The sequence below is a fragment of the Protobothrops mucrosquamatus genome, unplaced genomic scaffold (genome assembly GCF_001527695.2).
Source record: "Protobothrops mucrosquamatus isolate PMUCROS unplaced genomic scaffold, P.Mucros_1.0 scaffold_98, whole genome shotgun sequence".
Lineage (NCBI taxonomy): Eukaryota > Metazoa > Chordata > Lepidosauria > Squamata > Viperidae > Protobothrops > Protobothrops mucrosquamatus.
The window spans coordinates 222361-223643 of record NW_015386174.1 but is presented as its reverse complement, the minus strand read 5'-3'; the positions used below and the strand labels follow the sequence as shown (position 1 = coordinate 223643).

General features: G+C 50.5%; 1 protein-coding gene across 1 annotated transcript in view; it reads right to left on the bottom strand.

Moving 5' to 3' along the window:
• The window catches only part of SUPT16H (SPT16 homolog, facilitates chromatin remodeling subunit), a 38134-nt gene that overhangs the window by 1747 nt on the left and 35104 nt on the right, over positions 1-1283 (bottom strand). Inside the window, exon 25 of the mRNA XM_015814998.1 lies at positions 867-944. Coding sequence (XP_015670484.1) covers positions 867-944 — 78 coding nt within the window. The remainder of the gene's footprint in view (positions 1-866; positions 945-1283) is intronic.

Genomic DNA, 1283 nt, shown 5'->3' with positions numbered 1-1283 from the left:
ATTTCTATTCATCGCGAATCACGGCTACAGTATGAATGAAGACCGTTGCTCTGATTTGATTTACATGGCTGCCCACACAAAACTACTCAGAAGCGGTGTTCAATTCGAGGCTAAAATTAAACTATCTTAAATATAGCCAGCTTCATAGTACAAATTCCGTCAGCCAGTACCACAATCAAAAGAAACCTGAGTTTTGTTTCCTGCCAATGCCTGGCGGAAAAGCCTTATGCCAGGCCCATGGGATCGGGGCCCTTTGGATGCAGCCACGGGGGAAGATGGGTCTTTTGCATCCCTCAAGGGGGCACCGCTTAAGACAGACCAGGGCATTCTTTGGCTCCGGGGCCACCTCCGGCCCTTTGGCTGCCCATGTCTGGCCCGCGGGGATGGCAGTAATCGTCTTATTGGTTCGTCCCTCCACAACAGTCCCAGTTTTACATGCGGGCCCTTGGGAAAATTAATTGCCCACCCCCGGCTTAAGAGAGCGGACCCACAGCATGCCAACGCTCAGATCTTGCTGGATTGACTGAGGGGTTTGGGAAGAGAAGGTCCCACAAGCGCTTGGTCCTGTGCCAGGATGGCGACACCTGTGCCCTGAATTACATTCAGAAACCCACAGGCAATCAATGGAATTGCAAAGTGGCACGGCTCGATGGCCTTGAGGTACACCCAGATTATACTTGTGCTACTGATTTCTGGATTGGCTGAATCCACATGCCCAAGTTTAATTTTCTCTTCCCTGTGTCGAGAAAGATAAATTGATTGGATGGATGGATGGAAAAAAAAAAGTAGGCCCAAAGCAGCTTCACAAGCCCAAGCGGGTCCCAAGAGGTTTCCAACAGAGAACTGGAAGAGGGAAGGATGTTTACCTTTCCGTGCTTCTTCCTCCAGTTCGTCCCAATCTTTCCCACTCTCCTCCTCGCTGCCCAGGGACTCTTTGGAGTAGTCTGTCAAAGAGAAGGAAGAGTCAGGATTGGCTGCTGTACAGAGAAGCTAATATAAAATACACTTCTTGAAGGCGTGAGAGAGAGATGGAGAGGAAGAGAAATGGGGGGAAGGGGAGAGAGGGATACAGAGAGAGGGAGAGGGAGGAAGAGGGGAAAGAGGGAAGGGGAGGGAGCTTACACGACAAGGGAAGGAATCCTCCAGAGACGTCAATAGTGACCCCTCCTTCTTTCCTCACCTGTGTCTTCTGCCTCTGAAGAATAGTCTTCATCGCTGTCCTCCTCCTCGTCTTCATACTCTTCCTCGGAAGGGTTGAATGTCTCGTCCTCTATTTCGGACTC